A 21,615-nucleotide genomic window follows, 5' to 3' on the forward strand; every position below is an offset into this window, starting at 1 on the left:
AAAAACAATGACCGCCAACGGATTTTGATTCTGACGCGCGTCACGCGCGTAAATTTCGCTTCAAACTTTCGCTCTTGACACGCAAAGCGAGAGTGATTCTCTGCGCGCGTGTGCGTAAACACAACAATCATCACGTGACAGGCTGCGCCGCTAAACTGGATATCGCTCATATTTTTTTCTCCCCTCCGATCTCCGATCTAGCGTTCTGGGCCGGTATCGGCGCGATACCGATGCCGTGGATCGGATCGGGACATCCCTAAAACCATTGGTACAACCCAGAACTTTTTGCAAGGGTTGACAAAAAATAATGAAAACAGACATGTTAATTGAGTCCAAAACGTTTCTAAACACATTTTTTTTAAAAGAATAAAAATCTATATGGCATTTTTTGCAACGTTTACGTGTAGGCCTACCTTTAAAAACAGATGATCGAACATGTCATAACCTGTATAATAACATGTTAACCACATTATTAAAGGAGATGCACGGTAACAACCGTTGTATAGTGCCGTATGTAGGGGGCGTTTGCTATCCCTCTTTCCTGGTTTAGGAGAGGAGAGATTGGAGAAGACGGTTCATCTGTATGCAGTTCCCAGCGCTTCCGTCGGTCGCAGACGGAATATCCTTCCGTTTCTTTCAAGAAAGTTGGAAACTGTACGCGATAGATGAACGTTTCTCTGCCTCCAGTTTCTTTTCGTTCATCTTTTTCTGGCATTTAACTTATAAAAGCATATCAAACTTCTTTCTCTCAGGAAGAGAGCGCTTTACATTCTCAGTAACGTCCTGAGGTAAGAAGCACACGTTTGTTTGTAGCAACAGTGTTACGGAGCACGGGTATGATTTTGGAAAGGATGGAATGAAGATGAAGGTGGATAAAAGAATGTAGGCCTATCGTTTGTTCTTATTATGTGACGTTTGGAATGTTTATGTAGCCTACAACAGTCATAAAACTCATTAAGTAGCTACAGTATTTTTAATAAATATGTTATTTATGTGACTATGTAGCCTAGTGTATAAACTCCACATATTACACTAGTAAACAAAAAAAAGACGCACCACAAACAAGGCCAAACACGTTTTGTCACAAATGATGTGTTTTCTTTGTTCTCAGATTGACTTTGGGATTAACGAAATACAGATTAGTGAGTCATCATCACCCATGCCGCTATTTAAATACCAATTAGGCAACTTAGTTAAAACGAACTAGTTCCTTCATTCTTTGTCAAATTTATAAGGTAAACTAAACAAATATCTTTATTTTATTCATGCAAGTCTCCCTCTCTAGAGCCTCATTCCGAGCAGCCATTACTCATTCCTTCTTGAATGGTGTGTGTGCCATGTTATAAAACGCCAAGCTGTGATTCATAACTTTGTGGTTCTCCTGCAGGAACATCAACATGAGTGTACTGCCCCCTGTACGAAAAGACCGCATAGTCGACCAGTTTCCTAAGGTACATGTTTGACACACAATGCACTGATGGTAGTGCTTGTTCTGAAATTCCCCCAGTGGCCCATTTTCTCAAGTGCTTCCTGAAGTAATGAGTGTTAATATTCACTCCTGTTGCAGTGCTTCAACAAAGGCGCTGCTTTGAACACTGAGAATGAATTTCACAGCAAGGTGAAGACGGCCTGTCAGCAGCAGAGGACAGGAACTGTGGGGTGAGAAGTCATCTTTCGTTTTGCTGAATAAGTGGTTTATGCAGCATTGTTTTATCCTGTGCTTTTTGTCCAGTAGGTTTAAAATCTCCAAGGTCATTGTAGTGGGTGATCTGGCCGTGGGGAAAACCTGTTTGATTAATAGGTGAGCAAAGTTGCAGAATTAACTGATTACGCCAATGCAGTCAGCTTGCTTTTAGTTAGTGTTGGGCTGAATATAGTAATTGGTAACACTTTACAATGAGGTCTCACGTGAACTAAAAATGAGTAATACATTTATTACAGTATTTATTAAAGTTTGTCCATGTTAAATGAATTAAAAAAGCAGTCGTTCATCGTTTGTTCATGTGAACAAATAAAAATGTATTATAATAATGTATTAATAAATGCTGTTCATTCTTAGTTTCTTAACTAAAGTTGATGACTAATGAAACCTAATTGTAAAGTGTTTCCTAGTAATTTAATCTTTTTAAAACTTTTTTTCTTTAGATTTTGCAAAAATGTCTTTGACAAGAATTACAAGGCCACCATTGGTGTGGACTTTGAGATGGAGAGGTTTGAAGTTCTTGGAGTCCCCTTCAGTCTACAACTGTAAGTTTGACCCAAATTGTATCACAGCCTAATTAATTATAAACAAGTTATTTATACAGCTATATTTTTTGTTTCCATTTTTGAGGTGGGACACTGCCGGACAGGAGAGATTTAAATGCATTGCCTCTACATACTACAGAGGAGCTCAGGGTAAGGAATGGTTCACCAATAATATATCAAACAATATCATTTTTAACTAATATTTTTATTCCATTATTTAATGTAACATAATATAAATGTTAATTACAGGCAATTTTAGGATTTCAATATTAGGGGGGCACAATAAAAAATGTTAGCAATTTTATTGCCCTGAAGTATGAACTCAGCAACAATAGGAAAAGTCATAAAGTCTTATGCCCATAAATAAATAAGCCTAGATTTTACAGTGGATGAGAAACCATCTTGCTCCCGCATCATATTATGTAAGTAAACTGCATTTATGACAAAGAACCACACAGATGCAGATATTATAACAATCTATCAATAATTGCACACACATTGTCCTCTGACTCTTACACGCTTAATAACAGACTAAATTAATAAACAGACTGAGCCAAAGCCTGCCGCTGGTTTCACATGAGTTTTTTTTTTTTTTTCCAATCACAAATTAGTGAACATATTATTACGGACTTAACTGCAAATTTGTATGGGGGCTGGGTGGAAATTTAGGAGGGCTAAAACCCTCCTAAAATGGGCCTAGTGATGTCTCTGGTTAGTCATAATAATGATTAGGTTTTTTTTCCCATTGAAATTTTTGTGCCCTAAATTTTGAGATACAACAATTAATATTCTTTTTAATTTCCTGTTTCCAGCTGTAATCATTGTGTTTGATTTGACGGATGTAGCTTCACTGGAACATACAAGGTAATTTTCCCCCCAAAATATTGCAGTTTTTATTACAAATTATTGATCCACGTGCATCAGGTTTTTGTTTTTTTTGTATTTATATGCCTTCATTAATGTCTCCTCCCCCTTGCAACAATATGTCTTTTCTGATGATGTTTGCACCAGTGTGAGGGTTGAGCAATAATCGCTCACCTCCAGCAATCTGTCACTCACATGACATCACAGCAATTAGAAAACGACCACCAATCAATGCAATGCCCAAAGGACAAAATCAAGTCCCGCCCTTCATGTTGTCTAGTTTAAGATGCTGTATCACTTGGATATACATCAGAATAGAGAAGAAAATACGTTTTTTTTTTTTCATTTTTGCTTCACATATTGAAATATATAATCCTCTTCTAAAGGCAATGGCTAGAGGATGCAATGAAAGAGAATGATCCTACAAGTGTTTTGCTTTTCTTGGTTGGCACAAAGAAAGATCTGAGTGTGAGTGACCATTTTTATTTTATATCAACATTACTCTATATTATTTTATAATTCTTAGTTGTAAATAAGTTACATGTATGACTCTGTAATTATGTTTTATATTAAAAGTTCAAGGCCATGCACTATTCAATATATGTGTATATTTATTTATTTCCAGCAGTCTCCTGCACAGTATACACTAATTGAGCAAGATGCCATTAAACTTGCAGATCAGATGAAAGCAGAGTACTGGGCTGTGTCCGCTTTGTCTGGTAAGTTCTTAACTAGAGACGATACTATAGAGTAATATATTTTAATGGGATTTGCAGTTTCAATTTTGCAGTCATATTACGTATTTGGGAAACCTTAGAACGTGGCTTACTGCACTAAGACAGTGATATTAAAAGACCAAACTCAGTACATATCATATTAATAAACCATACTGTGTATGAAAAAAATCAGATGAGCCCAGAATATTAATGCAATGCGTTTAATTACTCATTAAGCGTTTTCTTCCCATAGAAAACCATTATAAGAAAACGCTTAACGTGGCTTACTGCACTAAGACAGTGATTAAGCGTTTTCTCATAACATATGCTTAATGTGTAATTAAACATGTTTAAAATTACAAAAAATGTATACATATTATGGTTTATTAATATGACGTGTACTGAGTTTGGTCTTTTAATATCGCCATCTGATTAAGCCACGTTAAAGGCCCTTTCACACCGGATGCGTAACGGAAAAGCGAAACGAAAAAGCGAATAGTTCGCGTGAGAATATTTCGCGTCAAAACCATTCACATCAGCCGCGACGCGAATTTGCGACGTTCAGAACTTCAACATTCCAAAACATTCGCGCCGATGAAAGCAGACCTGATTTTCATCAGAAAACGTAGGCTACTCTATTATTATTATAGCCTACTAGGTGAATAAATATAGATTTTATATTAGATGTCTTTTTGCAGTGATGTTAACATGATGCTTTAATAGGCTTTATAAAAAAAAAAAATAATAATCCCAATCTCTAAATAGCACATTTTCAAATAAGCACATAGTCCATTAGGAAAGATAAAGATGAATGCGTTCTTACCGGATTCGATCAGTGCATTTTGAATTTATATTGTTTGTCTGATGATCTGGCAGCTTCGATTGGACCTTCTTTTTAATTATGTGCATGTCAGTAACTCGCAGTAACTACTGGCAGGTGGAGCTCACTTTCACCAGTTCACTTTAGGTCCACAGTTGCCTGGTTCCTTGTCCACGCAGCATTCATCAGAGCAAACACTCTCACCACGAAGAGTTTGTTTGTTTGTGATGGCTCCATTAACGTCTGTGCTGTGCATTTTCTATGTTTTCTTATTACATTTTTTAAAATTGTAGAATTGTTATTTAAAGGACGATTAAATAAAAGGATGCAGACAAAAAAATGCGGTACAGGGCTATGACTTGCGGGACGTGGAACATAGCTTCTTCATCACCATCATTATCATCCAGTGAAGACAAGCTTTTTATTTTATTTAAAAGCAGAAAAGAAGGTTTGGGGCACCCACTACCGGAGCTAGAAACATATGGCAGAAGGTGAGCTGTCCCATTCATCAGGGGCTACGTTTACATGCAATCAAATAAACACTTTTAGTAAACGGATTGAAGGCTCAAATGGACTGAAAAGCCTTGTAAACACCCGGTTGGGCTCGATACGAACGAACGAGCACAACGTCCCACCAGTCCTTGTTTCAGATATTCATTCACAGACTCGACACACAGCAATCAGAAAGTCCGTCCGTCATTGCTGCGGTCACGTCACCTTTGTTTCCCTGTATATGATTGGCTGAAGCCTTTTCTTTCGCCTCAAAAATCGACATCGAAGCGAAAAAAATAAAAGTCGTTTTTTCGCTGCAGCAGATTCGCGTTCGGTGTGGAAGCACTCATTACACAAACAGCTGATCAAAAAATAAAACCATCGCGCGAATTATTCGCGCGTCAAAATCGCGTTCAGTGTGAAAGGGCCTTAAGCGTTTCAGAATGCCCTTTGTTTTTGTGACTGTAGGGGAAAATGTGAGAGAGTTTTTCTTCAGAGTGGCATCTTTAACATTTGAGGCCAATGTACTGGCAGAACTGGAGAAAAGTGGATCCAGACGGATTGGGGAAGTTGTTCGTAAGTACAATAAGGACATTATTATTTCCATGGGATTGGATTGCATCATGAAAAGTTGGCAGTGACATTATTGGTTCCTGGGTTGCCTGAATTCATTAAAGAAAGTCATTTCAAAGGATGAAAAAAGTTATTACATTTTTGTAAAAGGTTATGAAACAATGGTTTTCTGTAGAACAACGTGGACTGATGGATAGTGTGCATATAATCAATATTGCATTTGCATTTAAATAAAACATGTAAACTCTTTTTTTTATCCACACAGAAATCAACAGCAACTCAAATAACCTGTATGCAACTTCCAAGAAGAAACAGCCTAACTGTTGTCAGTAAAGACTGGCATTGTGAAAATGCAAACATTTGCACCAAAAAATAGGGTACCAACGCAAAACATGCACGCAAACTTACATGTACGTACAAAGGGAGAATATAAGAAGTGGGATGGACAATCACAACAGTGTGGTTTATTATTCATAGGGTGTAACTGAATATCTGCTGGATAAAAGAAAACATTCCTTTGTTGGACAACCTGAGGTTTGCATTTTTTGTGGCAAAGGCGGTATTCTGTTTTCCCAAGACTTCTATGCACAATTTATGCATAATAGTTATCAGTGATTAATTATTATATTCTGTTAATTACATTTTTGCTTAGTTTACTGTCAGCAGTGATTTTAAAAGGTACACAAGAGGATAATGCATGAGTTGCACAAAAAGCAATAAACAGTGATAAATGTATTTTTCTATATAAAGAATCCTGTTTATTTAAAGGGTCATTTATCTTGAAGTTATATAGGAATTCATTCATATAGCTTCAAAATGAATTTTGCTGTATAAAGACTTTATAAGTATTAGGACATGTATACATAGCTTTCTTTGATTGACATTTTTATTCTAAATAAAATGCTTTTGCTTTTTCTTAAATGAGCCGTTTCTTTATTTAAAAACCTAGCTCTCACAATAAATTAAAGAGGTTGTTTTTTTGCGAAAGTCCTAATATTAACTGTATTGTCATGTTACAGGGTTTATGTGGGTCTTAAAAGGTCTTAATTCACCCTTACAAAAATGAAACCATTTAAAAGAGTTTATAATGCCATGCAATTAAATGTTGCAAGCATGGAAAAAATGAATATCTTCCTCAGTATTTCTGCCCTGTTTTCAATACAAATATCTAAACATCTATAAATCAAGATTCATTTACTTTAGATACAAATGCAAAATTAAATCTGGAAAAATTGAACAACAGTTTTTTTTAAAAAAAGTTTATGCTTTTTACTCTTTGTGTTTCTCCTTTGACATTTACATTTAGGGAGCATATTGACGTATTGTTTCCCCTTCAATTTATTCTTTACATTTTTATTCTTGAATTCATCTTCATAAAACCTGCAAAAACCCTGTATTCTGCTTAATTAGTGTTTCATTTACAAATTAAAAGTTCTTTAAATCTTTAAACATCTCAAAATTTCCCATTTTACTGGAAAAAATACAGAAATGGTTGAATACACAGTTCTGTAGTCATTATACAATGGGATTATATAGTAAAATAGAACAGCAGAGCTAATCGGTCATTTATAAAAACACTGCAAACATTAAAAATATATCTAATTAGATTTTTCTGTTTCCATTATCATCCATCTTTAAAAGTAAAGTTATTTACTGGCATTGATAGTTCCATGAATAACCTTTATCGTGGAAAAAGGTTATTTAGATTATTAAAATGTTCTTCAAACTAAGAAAAATGTTCACCGATAGGTTCTTTGAGGAACTAAAGATGCTTCTTCCTTGGCATTGCTGCGAAAACCCTCTTTTGGAATCATTATTTTTAAGAGTGGAATTATAGCGACATACACGTACATTAGTATCTGGCTTTAACACACACTTCCATGCGTTTCTCTCGTCGCTGTAGTCCTGAGAGCACATTTCAACACACAAGTGTCCTGTTTTTCAAATGGCCAAAAATCATTTTCCTAAAGTCAAGGCCACAGCTTACTCTGAAATTGGAGGAGAAAGTAAAAAATAAAAGTACACCGTCTTGTTTCAGTTATTCATTCATCTCGAACTAGTGATTAGATAGGCTAATATACATTTCATTAAGTCAAGCCGTGGAGTGTATCCCACTCTATATTTGCCCAGGAGTTATATTTACTTTTCCTGCAACATGTGAACTGAGCTAAAGATATCATCTCTCGAGTTCAGACTGTCTTACCCCACACCCTCTACAAAAGAGAACATTTTATACCGAGGATGAAGCCCATGGCATCTATTCCAGACACCAGGTCAATGGTCTCATTCTTGAATGGCTTTAGATCTTTTGCACAATCTTACAGTGCCTGGATCAGCCAGGAGTAACAGAAAACAATAAAGCCCATGGTTGTCAATCACATTCTAGCAATGAGTACTTTACCTTCCAAACTTCAAGATACAAATTTTCAAAGCTGGGTTATTCAATAAAGTACAAGTCTACACTATAACTTTTGCTTGCAACAGGAATGATTGTTTACCTGTCAATCGGATCAAGCCATGCAAACTTTGGTCCCTCCCTTTGTGTTTGGTGCCTTAAAGAGACAAGTGCCAGAGATATTCTCTTTTTTGGGCACTTGCTAAATCATCCATTCTGGAAAGACCACTAGACTTACCCTGGCAACGGCATTTAGCAAATTTGGTGTCAAGTTGAACTACTCTAAAGGGGGCGTTTGTATGTTTCTTCCCATTAGCTCCAAACCAGACTAGGCACTTGGCAGTGTTTGTATTTACTCAGTGTAAAAGATTACTTAAGAAGTTTACCATTTTAGTAAATAATAAGGTAATGAGAATGAGAAATCTTCAATGTCTGTTTTTCCCCCAATGACGATTACTGTTTAAACAATGTTGCTGTTTTTATAACACAGCATTTTTTTATTGTATTGTCTTCTTTCTAATGGGATATCCTTAAATTATCCAATGAAAACTCTAATGATAGCAAACTTTAGCCAAACTGTAAATGGTTTATAACTTAGGCATACAACAGGTCAAAATGTCAAATTAACCATATTTCGGCTCAAAGTTTTGGAATTTGTTAATATTTTTTCTATAGAAATATAAATAAAGACTCAGAGACCATTCAGTGACCAGGCATTACTCATATAATAAAAACATAACATTTTATTGGCTTAAACCAAAAACCATGATGTCACCGCAGGGTCTGACAACACTATCTCACGACCAAGTCGTACGAATTCGACGAATGATTAAAAAGTGGCTAATTCGTAACAATTCATACGACCTCACTCGTACGAATTAATACGATTTTGCTAAATCGTACATATTTTACGAATTGGCCAATTCGTATGAATTCGTACGAATGACCTACCCCTTACCCCGCCCCTAAACCTAACCATCACGTGGGTTTAGACAAATCGTACAAATTAGTACGAGTGAGGTCGTACGAATTAGCCACTTTTTAATCATGCGTCGAATTCGTACGAATTGGTCGTTAATAGGAAATGCCCAATAGTTGCGCTACTGGCAATGACCAATCGGACTGAACGCTCCCTTTCGTATCATCAAAATATCAATCCGCATTCTCACTTGTGTTGCGAGCCCTGCACCGGAGTGCTACATGAAGAAGAAATTATATCCCTCCGCGATTTCAGCCGAGGTACTATGACGCCGACACCTGTCACTGTGGTGATCAAGCACATGAGTCAGTCAAGCATATAGGCTGCTATACAGTTTCAGAAAGAGTAGGCTAAGGGTCGCCCACAATACCCTCTTAACAAATTAAGACACTTCAAACAATAGTTCTTGTTGCAGAAAAAAAAGACAGTAGGCTGGTTTTTCAGCAGTGAAATTTGATGGAGGTTTCCCTATTATTTTTATTTTTTTCCTATCTGTTTTTCCCTTATTTTATTGACGACTCCTAATGATGTCTGACCGTACAGAGGAAGCATAGAGAGCTATGGAGAAATAGTAGTAGCCATGCACATTTTTGTACGGGGTTATAGGAAAGCTAAAACATCATGATATTTCTTTTCCAGATTAATTTCAATCAATAGCCTACTATTTTTATATTATATAATTTCCAACATACGAGATTTCTAGTAAGAATGTAGCTTGTCTACGCTATGTTGTAAATTCAAAAAGTGCATTGAACTTATTAGGCTACAAGATTTAACGGTTTTGGTGGGTTGTTAAAAAACCGTGAAATCCATAATATCCTATAATATGACGGCTAAGCATCTTTATTGTGAAAGTGCCAGGAGGCGCCTTATTCCAATGAATTGGACTCATTGCGTTGCATTTAGCAGATATACCTTACAATATCCACACAATCCACAAAATGATGATGCTATTCGGACAATTGTATTCAATTAGGCTACGGTCCTTAATATATTCTGCAGATATTTATTTTAGTGCCCTCATATATTCGAATTGGTCTCGTATGGTATTTTCACTTTAACTTGCAACTTTTTTAGATTTATGCTGCAAGAGAAATGTGCTATCATAAACATGAAAGAAAATGTGTGGTGTTACTAAATTGCACAAGTGAGTTTTGATGAAATAGCAATTCGTCAGGTAGGCTGTGTGAAAGACCCAGTGATTAAAATCCTGGCAAAGGTCTTTAATGAGAATTAAATGAATATCGTGCGGTTTTTCCAACAATGTCGCATGTTGCCTCTGCTGATTTTACATCATTTGTTTCCACCCCCACCAATCCGATTTCCTTGCAAAGCCCACAGAATCATGGGAGCTATTTGAAAGACTTACACATATTGCAAACATATTGGGCTTGCACCAAATTCCTTATTTTATTATTATTATTATTTTCTTGGTTCGTTGTTTGAACCTCTTTCAACAATGTTACACCAAGTATAGACTAACTAATATAAATTCTGCAAAAGAGAATTTGATCATATCTTCTTATTTGTTCTTTTCTTTAATAGGCTAAACAATAAAAACAGAACTGGAAAACTAAATATTTAATTACTTGATCGCAGCAGACATGTAATTGCAAATCTATTGAGTCTGCTTAAACGTGCATTCTCCTCTATAGACTATTTCCCCCCATTTTGCTGGCGCCTGCGACCATTAAAGTCCCAAAGTTAAGATCCATGTAACCATAAGAAAAGACTGACTGAATGATGTTCAATAACTACGTGGAGATCTTCATTGGTCTGCATTGAAAAAGCCTACTGTTCCAAATTAGGTCACTACCCATTCCTTTTGTGAAACTAGAATGCCCAATCTCGTTGGGTCGGAAGAATCACCCCATCTCTTGTTACTATGGAGAGCGCCAAAAGGAACCTCCTCCTCGCTGCGTCACCAAAGTAAATCTCGAGGTGTGGGGAGCGATGGGGTTACTTGCGGTCAAAACACAGATATCCATTACACCCTTCATTCATTATAGGATTACATGATGATAGTGCACACAACAAACAGGTTAATGAAAAAAGAACATTGCATGCAAAGTAATTTTGCATTTCATTTGAAAATATGCTATAGGACTATGATGTGATTTGATTTTTTGTACCTCTGTGCACGTAATGATTTTCAGGAGGTCAAAAATCAATCATTCTATCAATAGGTTCCAATTTATTTTTTCCAAAGCACAGTGTTAAAAACGTTTTAAACGTGATAAATAATGACTACTGATCAGTCTAGACAAATGCGATGTTGTAATCTAACTTTTGTGGTTAATGAAACGCAACAAATGAGTGCATATGGCTATTGTAATTCTCATCCCTTGTGCATTGTTTTATGCTTCCAATTGATATGTTAGCTTTCTATTGTCCTTTATTTGAATGAATAAAAAGAAAATAGCCTATAACACAAAATGTGGTTTCAACAAAGCATCGATTTACTTTAAAAAAATAAACAAAACAAACACCCCTTTGTTTGTTCATTTTTTGCCTGCTCTCGCAAATACGATAAAAAAACTAATTTGCCTTTTGCAAATATACAAGGTTTTTGCATGAAAAAATGGGCAATCATTGTTCACGAGACGAAAGGAGGAGGAAACAGACGCACATGTGGTAGGCTTTTCAAGTTCATTGGAGGACGAAAGGGTTAATCAAATGTCAGACCCCTCCCATTATTGACCGGTAATATATGAATCCCCGGCCGCGGGCGGCAGATAAGAAGCCGGTCCTCGACGAACAGAAGAGGACAAGGTGCTGTCTGACTCTCCGTGGTGCTGAAGTGCCGCCCGCCGCGATGTGGTCCGTGTTTTTCGTGTTCCTGTCTTATCTAGACAGGAACTTTGTGAAAGGGGAATTCTTAAGCCAATCTTTAGATTCCGAAAAAGAGAGCAAAGAGCTCTTTTACATGCTCAACAACACTCTTTGCGCCAAAAGTTCAGTTGTCGGAGAGTATCACCTTCACCAGGTCACGGATGGAGCTGAAGAGGTTCGCTCTGTGCATGACTCCGAGGGCAGCCTGGTCGACTGCTCAGTGATCCAAAACGAAATGCAAGTTAAATCCTTCATGCATGTTTGCAGACTTGGTCTACGAAACCAAATGAGCTCCGATTTAAAGATGAGTTTAACTGGGGTGTCCGAAGCGAAGGCGAACTGTAACAAGTTGAAATCAAAAGGCGACAGAAACGTGATCGCGAAAACAAAACATGCAAAAGAGCCGAACTCTGATGGAGCGAACAATAAAAAGACGAGAACCAAGCGAGGCTTCACTTATCCCGGGACACTTTGGTGTGGTGCAGGAAACATCGCGGATCATTATGAACAGTTAGGTGAGTTGATTTTAATTCACTTACTTGTGTAATGCGTAGAGATTTTAATTTTTAGCAATTTTTGTAATATTGCAAGTGATTTTTTTTTACCTCCAGGCGAATTCGAAGAGACCGACAAATGTTGCCGCGTCCATGATCACTGCCCATACATCATCCATGCATTCTCCTCCAACTATGGATACACCAACTTTAAATGGCATTCCCTAAGCCACTGCGACTGCGACAATGCGTAAGTGGTCCAGATATGCAAGTTTGATAGCTGACAGCACTGTCCTGCAGCATGCATGCTTGGCCTACTTCTTTTAAATTACTTTAAAAAATTTTTTTAAATCTTACTATTGCTTACTTGTCGTTTTTATGACGTCATTTTAACTGAGACACATGGAAATATTAGTGACTTTTTAGTCTATTTAATGGTAAGGCTAAAAGGTGGTTAATATGATAAAAAAAAAATGACACAAAATTATACATTGTAACCTAAAATCGTGATGATGTTATTACCTACAGTGAAATAAATGTCCTAAAATGTCCAGATAACTTAAATTAACTCAATGTTATTCAACGCCAATTTATATATTACAATCAAGGGTTAATTAAATGACTTGCTGGTTACACCAGCAAAACTAAATTTAGAGATAAAATCAAATGAATGATTGCAGCAGATTACCACTTTCTTTGTATGTTTTCAAATGAAACCTTTGTTTAAACGTGAGATTTGCATTATCTTAATGTGAAACATTTTGAAATCATCTCCATGTGCTTCTTACAGCTTAAAGGAATGCCTAAGACTTGTAAATGACACTTCATCCCGAGTGGTCGGACAGGCCTTCTTTAATGTGATCGAAGCACCTTGCTTTGAATTCTCATTTGAAGAGCAGTGTGTTGAGCGTCATTGGTATGGGGTGTAAGTATCAAGTTCCAGGAATTATAAATTCTTTATGCTCCGGTATACTCTCCAGCAGCCAAATTAATGCAATTTTTACTCTTTTCTCCATCATAAAGGTGTAAAAAGTATGACAGAGTTCCCATTGCAGTGATTAAAGAATCGATCCCGTACGATTTCGGGGGGATTGATGTCATTGATGTATTGTCTATCGCTCCTCCTAAGGAGAAACAGTCAGACGAAGAAAAGCAGAACAAGACTGAAAGTACAACACGGTCGACGTTCTCTGAATCAAAGACCGCCGCCCCTGAGGAGCCCTCGCTTACAAATGTGGTGACAGCTGCAGAGGATTTCATTAAAGTCCTCGCGACAGTCTCCACCTCGCACAGCTCGTCCACGGACGCAGCTAAAGGAGAAACTCAGGCGTCAGAGAAGAAGAGGAAGAAAAATTCCGGGAAAAAGAAAAAAGAGAACAAGAAGAAAAGAGGGAAGGGTAAAGGCAGGAAGAAGAATACAAAACTTGACGGCGTGTTAAAGGTCGATGAAGGAACGGCCGGAGCGCCGCCGCCGACCGGTCAAACAGAAGAGGTCATGGGTAAGAACAACTTCATGGATGAATCAGCGAAAATGAATCGGTTTAGCATTAAAGAAAACAATTTCATGAACACTGAGCTAGACTCAAACGGGCCGCTTTCTAATAAGATGATGAGAGATGATCCTCAGAGGACAATGAACGATAATCAGGATGTTTCAATAAAGCCAGATAAAGAACCAGAGATTCTAGAGTACAGACAAGTAAATGACACAGAGTTAGCCTCATCCTCTCCTTCAGCAGACTTAGCTGTCCGCGATAAGATCAGAGCTAAGCTCAGACAAAGAGGCGGGAAGAAAAAGCAAAGAAAAAACGGTCCGTCCACAGAAGTCACCCGACCTTTCGAGAAAGAAACGCTCTCAACAAGTCCCTCACCCCTCGCAACGCCCGGTGATACGGTGATGCAAAGTACACAGTACACAGAAGAAAAGGGACAAGTAGTCGCTACACAAAATACACCCATTGTCAGACCCAGAAGGCCAAGTTCAAGGCAGAGAGAGGGAAGAAAAAGAATGAGGAAAGTCATTGCTTCCTCTACAGAAGAGCCCCCTCGTGTTATTAGCTCTCAGGATCTTCTATTGTTCACAAGTTCTGCGACTCTCGGGCCAACTGACATGCCAGAGAGACTGGGGCTAGACCGGCTTGAAAACACAATGGAAAGCTTCACATCATCCTCAACAAAAAACAGACAACAAAGTTTGAAGGACACCAAGGGAAGAAGTGGAAGGCGTGTGATCAGAATCTGCTATGAAGCGGTTTTGCCTGACGTTGAAGACACAACACCCCTCCCCAATCTGATGGAAAAGGACACTGCGTTTCAGTTGAAGGATCCTGAGATAAATACGGCATCAATGAATCCCCTTTTACAGACTAACACTCCGCCCATGGCTACCCGCAGACCTAAGAACACGAAAGTGAAGAGAATCAGAGAGCGAGGAAACCGAGAAAAGCGTGGAAAATTGAAGCGAGAGTGAAATTCAATAAGCTCCACATGGTGTGACCTTATCTTCTAGGCTGCCTTATGATATGCAGCAATTTTGTTTTAATAAGCAGCATGTTTTTACCTACTCTGTTTTTATAGCTCCATTGATGGTAGTCTGACAGATCGGATCAGTTTTATAAAGCATGTGTTTCTCGACATGATTTCTGAATAAAGTAAATAAGAGCACTGGTGGTTCTCATATATCGTTGTTTAAGAAAACATATGGCTTTTGTTTTCAATAAGTGTTTAGTGTACTTCCAGGTATAACCTAATTATTTACAGTGCCAAAAACAATAGTTTTTTTATTCTAGCACATACTTTGGCCTTCCTAGGCCTTTGCCAGTGGATTTAAGCAAAAAGGGTCACATTCTTCTCAAAGGATAATCTGGTTTAGGCGCCTCACCCACCCTCCGACTTGAAATGAGTATTGTAACACTGGACTCAAATCTCCCATCAGCTGACCCTCACATGCTCTTGTTAAAAAGCGTGGCCTTTGCAGAATCGCTGTCTGAAATATGCCATCTCATGGTGCGAAATGTGGGGTTTGGGGGACCTGACCTCCTCATTAAGACTTGAACTAAGGTTGGGGCTTTTGAAAGGTTGGTTTTTAATGTTTAAGTGACCACAAAAATTGGTCAAGGTGCAAATATACATATAGGCATATATATACACATATGTGTGTGTGTGTCGGTTGCACGGTTAAAGAGATCCAAATGTGGGATTTCCATTATTCAAATGAGGGACCACCCAAATTTATTCATATTATGGCCTGAGCCGAACATCACACCATTTTGCATCACACCAAATTCCTCCTCCGTGACCCTGCTGTACTCAGCAGTTTCAGAACGAGCACATGAAAACAATGTGGAGTCTCATACCAGCTCCCTGATTCCCAGACATGGAAAAATAATCCAGCATTATGCGAGGGTGTAGGCATTATGAAATAATATACATTCCAAATACATTACAATAGTATCACTTACAAAGCATAAAAGACAATTCATGACTGATTCCACAGCGTTTCCTGCTGTTTTGGTCATAGAAATGGGGTTAAGAGGGCGGGAACGTGTTCCCATGAGAACACGAGGCTTTTGCTGAGTAACTGCATGTTATGTCCACATGCTGAGGCGAGTCATCGAAAGGCAGCAGAGGAACTAGAATGAATGTGACGGGGTATATAAAGTATGAAAAGTGACTAAATAAAAGCATTGTAATCTGCTGTACAACTTATGTTAATGGAAAAACAATGAGCACTTCATGCTTCCCTTATTTACTTTGGACTTAACATTTCTGGTTGCTAGGTAATTCCCTAATGAGATGCCAATCATGCATGAGGAAACATTAGACCAAGAGCTGCAAAAGAGTCTTAAAACTGATGCAAGAGCAACATAAATCATTAGAAAGGCATTGGAAAGCAACATTTACTTTTTAATACCTTTCATTAGGCTACTATATTATACCACACTACTGTTAGTGGAGGAAGCAAGGTGTCAGACTGTTACACTAACCTCAGCCTTATTCGACAAGTTTAATAATTTATTAAAGTGTTGTTTTCAGCTCTTGGTGCAATAAATGTTGGCAGTACTTCCAGTACTTTTTAATATACAACAGCTGTCACGCTTGATTTCAGAGAAAAGCAGAAAAAAAAACCAAGAAAGAGCTATTTGGAAGTTTCTTCACACACACTTTCGTTTTATTTTCATTTTTTCACAATTCATTTTAAAGTGAAAATAAGGTCTAGTCACGGATATAATAGTGCTGTCAATTCAAAAATGCTGATCTGTCATTTACGAGTTGGTCCAACTCATATGATTTTCTTTACCCATAAAAAAAGAGGTAAATGTTTGAAAAAGCTTTGCTGTTTCCATAATGAAAGTGAATATAATGTATAATAAAAGACTGCACAAATCTTCACAAGCGAATGCAAATGTCTTTGTTTTTAATCATCATTAATTCTTGCATAATTTGTTCAGTTGTGTTTCTTACGATGTAAAATGAAACCAATCTTACTGATTCAAAAGTGCATTAAGATGTTGAGTTAGGTAAAGCATTGGGTTTCAAGCCAATAATGCAATGTGACCCTGCAATGCTCAGCTAAAGTAAAGTTAGTGAAGAAGCATGATCAAAACTACTTGATAATTTCCACAAGGTGTCAGAAATTCTTGATCAAGTTAATCTGTTCATGTTACATTGTCTGCTCAACGGGCCTTATATCAATGTCACCAATCTACACAAAAAGAGAAAGAAAAAAAAATATCTCATAATCAGAAAATTGTGACTGCAAACATTAATAGCAAAATAGTGATAAAAGATTCTTACTTGAACATGAGGAGGAGCACTTAGGACATACAAAACTGCATTGGTTATGTCAGCTGCTTCCAGGCACTGTGAATATGTTATTTAAATATTTAAATAAATGATGACCTAAAACGTGTAGAAAGGAAGGAGAATTTGTCTATACCTTTATATTTGTGTACATAGCAACAGCTTTTTCTGGGGTTTCACTAAAGAGCCGGTAGGCAAATTCTGTCTCCACTAAAGCAGGAGATATACACTGTTAAAGAAAGAGCAATCTTAGTGCCAACAAGTCTGAGAATTTCCGTTTTAAAGTTAGAAAAGTGTTTATCCTGTTCTTACTGTGGCACGTATGTGTGTTTTAGCCTCGCGTAATTCTTGCCGGAGACCTTCAGTGAGAGCAGTCACAGCATATTTGCTGGCAGTGTAGAAGTGTGCTTCAGCATGGTTGATAACCCGGTGTCCACAAATACTAAAACACATTTTAAGGTACTGAATGCTTGGTACCGGTACATAAACATGAGTATGCATAAAAGGTGCAGTGAAATGTGCAATGAAGGTGCTAATGTACCTGTTAATATTGATGATATGGCCATCATCAACTTTTCTTTCTTTCATAGACTGGTAAGCCTCGCGGGTGCACACTGACAGGGCGATGACATTCACCTGAAAGATTTTAACATTTTGAGATGAGATGACTAACATCACCCTTTCTTTATATTGGCAGATAAGGAATACCTGCTTGTGTTCCTGCCGAGTTACTTACATCCATTATAGACCTCCAGCCACTGGTTTTGCCACTCAATAGAGACTCTGGGAGAGCCAAACCAGCATTATTAATGCACACGTCAATGCCCTGATGTTGAACTTTGATCCAGGAGAACATGGATAACACTTCCTCCTCTACAGACAGATCACATTTATACGGGAAAAGAGTCCCGCTGAATCCACTACTGACACACTCTGCTGCCAAATTCTGCAAAAGAAAAAGTTAGAGATTGATATTTCATGAAGGCTTTAAGAACCATCATTACTGCTGTTGCAGGATCAATATACTGTAGGCTACACAGCATTGTTTTTATCGAATAATCTTGGACATTTTTGCTAAGAATAGACACCATTTTAACATATTTTAAATTACATAAATTAAATTCAGGTATTTAATAAATAGTGAACAACACTACATTCGGTAACACTTTCTTTGCTGCTCATTTCGTGCGAGGCGTCTTTAACTTCTTTAACTTCATCTTCACTACATTCAATTTCCACACGATGCCGTTTTTCGTCATCAATCAGTATTAAAGGCAAACTTTTATTCTGCAGATAGCTGTATAATTACCTCAATTTGCTTCACATTTCTGGCACATCCGACCACCTTCATGCCCTGCTGTACAAGAGACTTCGCGACTGCAGCTCCGATTCCCACTGAAGCCCCAGTGACAAGAGCAACCCTGCCTTTCCAGCGATCCATGTTACAAATTCACTAAACTCTAACTGAAGAGTAGCTGAGTTTGCAGACAAATCTTCACCGCAACCCCTTATGTAAACGAACACTCCCTGAGAATCTAGCCAATAGCAACACACTTCCGATTCTAGTATACCCTTACGAAAAAGAAGTTTATTCAAGTGTGCCATTAGTATACTTCTTTTAAACTAAAAATAAGAAAGTATACTTTCAGTTTATTTTTCCTGTACTTCTCAGAAGTATACTATATGTACTTCTCAGAAATATACTTCAAATTACACTTAAGTGTACTTGACTTATACTGAGAGAAAAGCAAGTATATTTGTCCTGTTCTTGTACTCAATCTTTTGATCCAGAAATACTTAAAAGTATAATTAAGTATTCAAAGTATAAGTATTACAGTAAAAAAAGTAAACTACTAGTATACCCATAAATTCACTTGCAGTACACATGAGATACTTAATTATGAACTAGTTGTGCACTTACTGTTACACTTATAGTACACTTAAACATATACTTTTATGTACTAAAAGTGGGCCAATTTAGTCCCAAGCGGTATTAAAATAGTACACTTACAAGTTTACTACCAGTACATAGTGACATTAGTATAATTACTACATAATGCATACTTAAAAATATACTTGAACATTGCTTAAGTATACTACATAAAATGAACTTGAAATATACTTCTTTTTCGAACTAGCAAATCAGACCCATTGCTGTTGCTTTCATGACAGTAAAATTCATTTTGCGGCATAAACAACACCTCTGCCTCCAAAACAAACCCACTTAAGTGTTAGAAATGAACATGAAGCGTCCCGACCCATCCAGTAGGCTGTTTTACCTTTGCCCCGATTCTGGGCAACACTTAAAGGGATAGTTCACTCAAAAATAAAAATTATACGCTCCCTCGAGTGACTCGTAAGACTTTCGTTCATCTTCGGAACACAACACAGAGATCTTTTTGATGAAATCTGAGAGTTTTCTGTCCCCTGTTGACAGTTATTTGCAAATAACACACAATATGGATTCGTTTTAAGATCTTTTTATGAACTTTTTTTAAGCGCTGAGTGTCAGTTAGCTGTAAATCATAATGGAGGAACAGAAATCTCTCAGATTTCATCAATAATATCTTCATTTGTGTTCCAAAGATGAATGGAAGTTGCACAGGTTTGGAACGATAAGGGTGAGTAATGACAGAATTTTCATTTTTGGTTGAACTGTCCCTTTAAAAACTCTTTAGATTTAGAATAAATGACGATAATGAGCACACTGACAGGGCAATGACATTCAACTGAAATGTTTGAAATAATTGACTAAAATCAGTGTTTAGCTGCATACTGTCAGAATGGAAATACATATTTATTCTGTGACTTACATCCATCATAGTCCTCCAGCCACTGGTTTTGCCACTCAAGAGGCTCTGGGAGAGCCAAACCAGCATTATTAATGCACACGTCAATGCCCTGATGTTGAACTTTGATCAAGGAGAACATGAATAACACTTCGTCCTCTACAGACAGATAACATTTCTACGGGGACAGAGTGTCGCTGAATCCACTACTGCACACTGTGCTGCCAAATTCTGCAAAAGAAAAAGTTAGAGATTGATATTTCATGAAGGCTTTAAAACTCAGAACATTCATTACTGCTGTAGCATTATACATTTTCCAGGATCAATATACTGTAGGCTACACTGCATTGTTCTTCTTGAATAATCTTGGACATTTTTGCTAAGATTAGGCACTTTTTAAACACATTATATGTTTTTTTATCTTCATCCTTCGACAGACAGATCACATTTATACAGGAACAGAGTGCCGCTGAATCCACTACTGACACACCCCGCTGCCAAATTCTATAAATGGAAAAACACTTCAAGATTTACATTTCATGAAGGGTCAAAGCTCAAAACCATTGGCAGAGAAACAGCAAGCAATAGCAGAGCAATCAAACAAATTGTTATTGTGCATGAGTGCATGAGTTAATTAATTATATACCTACCAATTTTTAGAACTCTATCATGAACACATTGTTCCCTGTAGCATGTCTTACAAGAAATGTTGTCATGTAAAGCGTTTCAAACATTATGATTAGCCTATATTATCAAAATGTGATGTGGCCAACAAAAGACAAAGGAATTTGATGACAGAAATGTACAGGGGTTGGACAATGAAACTGAAAAACTGGCCAATGTTGGAGGTTTCACATCTATATGCCTGGCGGCCAATCTTCCGAGTGAAGCAAGGGTGGATCAGTGATGGTTTGAGCTCCAATATCATGACAATCCTGATGCTCAAACCGTGTATCAGCATGATCATGCACCAACACACACAGCAAGACTTGTGACAGAAGGGTTTGATGAAGATGAAAGTGGCGTTGAACATCTCCCATTGTCTGACAGTCACCAGATCTGAATATTATTGAGGTGTTTTGGAGGAGCGAGTCCACCAGCATCATATAGTGACCTGGACACTGTTCTGGAAGAGGAACGGCTCATAATCCCTCTGGTCACTGTAAAGGACTTCTATCTGTCAATTGGTGCTGTATTTGGATGCAAAATGAGGCCCTCGCCATTCTAACAAATTATTGTGTTGTAAAACCAGGTGTTTTAGTTATATTGTCCAACCCCTGTAATTGTTGGCTTAATTTTCTCATACTCGTGTTGTTCTACACCTGTATGACTTTTTATTGTGGAAAACATTAAGTGAGAAATTTAGAATAATGTTCATGCTGCTCTTTTTTTCTCCATTAACTGACCAGGGTGCTGTGAAACTTTAAAAAAGTAGCCCAAACAGAAAGATAATCAATCAGTAATGAATCAACAGACATTTTGTTCATCATACGCAAACCTTTAATCCCCTGCTACAAATGAGTAAGCTAATGCATTACCTGTATTTGCTCTAGATTTCTGGCACTGCACATCCGACCACATTCATGCCCTGCTGCACAAGAGACTTTGCGA

The 21,615-nt window shown here is 37.5% G+C and overlaps 4 protein-coding genes across 8 annotated transcripts; 2 read left to right on the plus strand and 2 right to left on the minus strand.

Annotated features, from left to right (window-relative positions):
• Window positions 1-541: 541 nt before the first annotated feature.
• On the plus strand, window positions 542-6,633 carry rab34a (RAB34, member RAS oncogene family a). 4 transcript variants are annotated; one of them, XM_039671160.2, is made up of 11 exons: window positions 542-788; window positions 1,388-1,451; window positions 1,568-1,659; window positions 1,733-1,801; window positions 2,146-2,247; window positions 2,333-2,397; window positions 3,060-3,111; window positions 3,498-3,579; window positions 3,737-3,830; window positions 5,608-5,715; window positions 5,978-6,633. In XM_039671160.2, exons 2-11 carry the CDS (start codon window positions 1,398-1,400, stop codon window positions 6,043-6,045), a joined length of 786 nt encoding a protein of 261 aa, XP_039527094.1. In that variant the 5' UTR covers window positions 542-788; window positions 1,388-1,397; the 3' UTR covers window positions 6,046-6,633. The 4 variants fall into 4 exon arrangements, with proteins under 4 accessions (XP_039527094.1, XP_039527095.1, XP_039527096.1 ...); XM_039671161.2 differs by having other exon boundaries at window positions 545-788; window positions 3,740-3,830; XM_039671162.2 differs by having other exon boundaries at window positions 545-788; window positions 1,736-1,801.
• Window positions 6,270-11,074, minus strand: LOC148973368 (uncharacterized). Its single transcript, XM_089120806.1, is given in 5 exon segments — window positions 6,270-7,694; window positions 7,928-8,054; window positions 8,219-8,245; window positions 8,248-8,462; window positions 11,050-11,074. Coding segments are annotated over 5 exon segments (675 nt in total). The 3' UTR covers window positions 6,270-7,413.
• A 616-nt stretch (window positions 11,075-11,690) lies between these two features.
• proca1 (protein interacting with cyclin A1) lies at window positions 11,691-16,896 on the plus strand. The gene is made up of 4 exons (XM_039670859.2): window positions 11,691-12,433; window positions 12,530-12,662; window positions 13,203-13,337; window positions 13,436-16,896. Exons 1-4 carry the CDS (start codon window positions 11,797-11,799, stop codon window positions 14,880-14,882), a joined length of 2,352 nt encoding a protein of 783 aa, XP_039526793.2. The 5' UTR covers window positions 11,691-11,796; the 3' UTR covers window positions 14,883-16,896.
• Window positions 16,813-20,050, minus strand: LOC120478528 (dehydrogenase/reductase SDR family member 11). 2 transcript variants are annotated; one of them, XM_089121370.1, is made up of 7 exons: window positions 20,029-20,050; window positions 17,952-18,161; window positions 17,757-17,851; window positions 17,528-17,657; window positions 17,352-17,444; window positions 17,210-17,275; window positions 16,813-17,117 (listed from the first exon to the last, which is right to left on the minus strand). In XM_089121370.1, the coding sequence occupies exons 1-7, from the start codon at window positions 20,035-20,037 to the stop codon at window positions 17,076-17,078; spliced, it is 645 nt and encodes a 214-aa protein (XP_088977496.1). In that variant the 5' UTR covers window positions 20,038-20,050; the 3' UTR covers window positions 16,813-17,075. The 2 variants fall into 2 exon arrangements, with proteins under 2 accessions (XP_088977496.1, XP_039526390.2); XM_039670456.2 differs by lacking the exon at window positions 20,029-20,050 and adding an exon at window positions 18,525-18,706.
• Between the last annotated feature and the right edge of the window lie 1,565 nt (window positions 20,051-21,615).

Source organism: Pimephales promelas, chromosome 16 (assembly GCF_988280905.1).
Source record: "Pimephales promelas chromosome 16, fPimPro1.hap1.1, whole genome shotgun sequence".
Lineage (NCBI taxonomy): Eukaryota > Metazoa > Chordata > Actinopteri > Cypriniformes > Leuciscidae > Pimephales > Pimephales promelas.